Genomic DNA, 3,054 nt, shown 5'->3' with positions numbered 1-3,054 from the left:
CTATGGATCAGGACAGTCTTAAGAATAACTATCCAGCAGAAGGGAGATATTTCTATTTAAAAACTATAAATAAATGTAAAACCCTAGAATAAAACCTCATTCATTGAAACACCTTTCAGTGAAGTAGATTAAAGGAGTGAGTCTTATTGTAAGCCACAACTTCTTGGATAAAACTGATACCACATAAATCATATGGATTTTAAATCACACCATTTACTTATTCTTTCTGTCACTCTTGTCTGTTCCTCTCCCCTGTTTGCTTGTTCCTGTTTTTCTCCTGTTTCCATCTGAACAACTTCTATCTATTTCATCATTTAAAGATGCTCCAGTGGATTTGACCGTCACCGGCAAGATTGGGTAGACAGTGGCTGCCCTGAAGAGGTATGTGAGTAGTTTACATCCTCAGCCCATCAGAGGCAATTTATATAGTTATGATGCTTTTGATTAAATTCTTCTGATTATGAAACATGGTTTCAAGGCCAAGGACATGCTATATTTATCTTTATCATTCAGGGGAAATACTATAAGGCATAATAAATGACAGTAGACTGAGCAATTTCACTCCCCATTTGAGGGAATAAAATGGACACAAAACTTTATCTTTGAGATAATATTATAAATTTTGAAAACTGCCAGAAATCCCACCTCAAAACACTGTCCCTGCACTGATTTTCTTTTAGATTTCTGACTTTTGCCAGAAGAGGGGAAGAAACCGTGATCATCCTCTCTTCCAATAACCTCTGCCAGAGTAGTCTCAAGTAGAAAACAGACATTGTATTCTGATTATAAAATCTGACCAAAACATTTAGTACAGAAGAAATAAAACAGATGAATTCAAAGAGTTAAAATAAAAGCAAAAAAGAAAAAAAGTAGAAATTAAAAGAAAAGAAAAAAAAACCCTCACACAACAAACCTGTAAGGCATTTGGATTTCCATTCATGGAGAGGCAATGAGAGGATGAGAAAGATATCTGACTGTAGTAGTGGTCAAACAGGGACTTTAAGCCTTCTCTGAAAGTTGTTTGGGGTACTCCTAAACCAGAGCAGTTCATTTTTAAGACATACAAATATGCTATTGCTGGTTCCACCAGAGCAGTTCATTTTTAAGACATAAATATGCTATTGCTGGTTCATTCCCAGTGTCCTCCCTTTATAAGGGTTTTTGGCTTGAGGATTGGCAGGGGTTTTTTCATTTTTCTTTTTTTTTTTCATTTGGGGATTGTGGTAATAGGAACAAATTAATTTATGACACTTTTAATCTCCTGATGGCCATAACAAAAGCAGTTATTTTTCCATTTTGGCTGAAAGGACTAAATTCTCTCATGAGTTTCAGAAATATAGCCCTTCTGAAGTGTAATGTCAGGTGAAACCTGGGACAAAACATAGCCCCAGGTGTCTAGTTAGAAAAGCTCATTCTGTTTTATTCTCAGTAGAAGCACAAATAGGTGATGATATAAATCCAGCCTAATATTAGAAATTTTTTTCTTAGAACTGTAATTGCAAAACAGCTGCATCCTCCATACTGCCTCATTACGTGGCCTTGAAGCTTCAGCTTTGCAGTTTGTAATCTGCTGATTTAAGAACAATATTTCTGTGAGATTTATTGTCTGTAGAGGACAACCCCTTCAACAACATGAGATAAAAGTTACTGGGAGCATATGTTATTACAGCACACAGCCATTGTGTTGCTTTAATTCAGATTATAATTGTCTAGGACTCCATTGTGCTCATAGATGAAGTTATCCAAAAACTGCTCTCTGCAGAACAGTAGCATCCCCTTCTGTTTCTTCTTTCTTGTTTCAATCCAACTAGTGCTCCAAGTGTGCAATCTGAGAGGAAATTATCAACACAGTAAGTGGACCTGAGAAGCTAATAGTTGAATTTGCACAGTTTCAGGCTACTTGGTTGCAGTTCACTGTCCAGCTTTCAGGCTCTCTGGAGCAGAAGCAAAATCTTCTTCCAGAATGATGCCTGAGCTGACTGCAACAGCCCAATGAGAGATCAATAATTAGCACACAATGGTTAATTTTAGATGCCATCACTCAAGAGGATGAGTAATGAGGATTGTCATAGTAGTGTTTCCTTATCTGTAATATAGATTTCGAGGTAAATTTTTATTAATTTACAGCAGTGAATTTAACAGTCGTTTTCAAGAAAAAAAATTTAAAGAATAATTATCCTGCAGGCACTGATACCTGTCTTGAATGCAATATGCTGTTTCTGGTAAAGCAAATAAATAACCTGCTCATATTAAGAGAAAGACAATGCCCACTGGGTTTTGTCAGACAGATCTCAATAAAATGAACAGGCTTTGCAGGACTCCACTTCTCATTCAAACGAATAGGGACAGCAGGGGTTCAGTTCCCATATTTGCTGCTAGTTGATTGGATGTATTTTCCTGCAATACTCTATGATCAATAAAAGAAATAATTCATTACATCTGCAGGATTTTAAAAGTGTCCAGAGATAAAAAAAAAAAAAAGAAATCACCACTAAAATAACTCACAATAACCACCCAGGCTATGGATTTGTATCAAAATACTTGTCCTTGAAAGTAAATGTTGCACTATTATATGATGGTGACTATTATTTATAGTGTGCTAATATAATATAAAAAAATTGTTATCATTACAGTTTATATTCTATAATAATGATATTTTTATAACTTATAGACACACAATACATAACATTTTAGTATTATGTAGAAATAATAGGCATATAGTGATAGTGTTGCTCTATTGTAGTATATAAATATTCTCTAGGCTGAATACATTTTTGACATATATATGTATTCTTCCGTGATAACTGCATGTAAAGCCTAATTAAGTCCTCCAGTTAGCTACACATTGTTCACTATTAAGAGCTACAATTTAATTCCCACACATTTTTTTTTAATATATGTTATGACACCTGGATGGATGGCAGTGAGCTTCCATAACAGGAGTGTGAAAATCTGACTTATAATCTTAGATGTTAAAATCTGATTGGGGAAATCAGGGATGACTTTGAAGCTTTGTCATTAAAAATCGAGAGTTGTAAATTTTGCAGATAACTG

The 3,054-nt window shown here is 34.8% G+C and overlaps 1 protein-coding gene across 1 annotated transcript in view; it reads left to right on the top strand.

Annotated features, from left to right (window-relative positions):
- Window positions 1–315: 315 nt before the first annotated feature.
- Window positions 316–3,054, top strand: part of LOC103810959 (plexin domain-containing protein 2-like) — a gene marked incomplete at its 5' end in the record, with an annotated part of 30,421 nt that continues 27,682 nt past the window's right edge. The window contains 1 exon segment of the mRNA XM_009083892.1: window positions 316–381. Within this exon segment, the coding sequence (XP_009082140.1) occupies window positions 316–381 (66 nt within the window).

Source organism: Acanthisitta chloris, unplaced genomic scaffold, assembly GCF_000695815.1.
Source record: "Acanthisitta chloris isolate BGI_N310 unplaced genomic scaffold, ASM69581v1 scaffold4561, whole genome shotgun sequence".
Lineage (NCBI taxonomy): Eukaryota > Metazoa > Chordata > Aves > Passeriformes > Acanthisittidae > Acanthisitta > Acanthisitta chloris.
The sequence above is the reverse complement of the archived record's forward strand: the minus strand, read 5'-3'. Positions and strand labels throughout refer to the sequence as shown.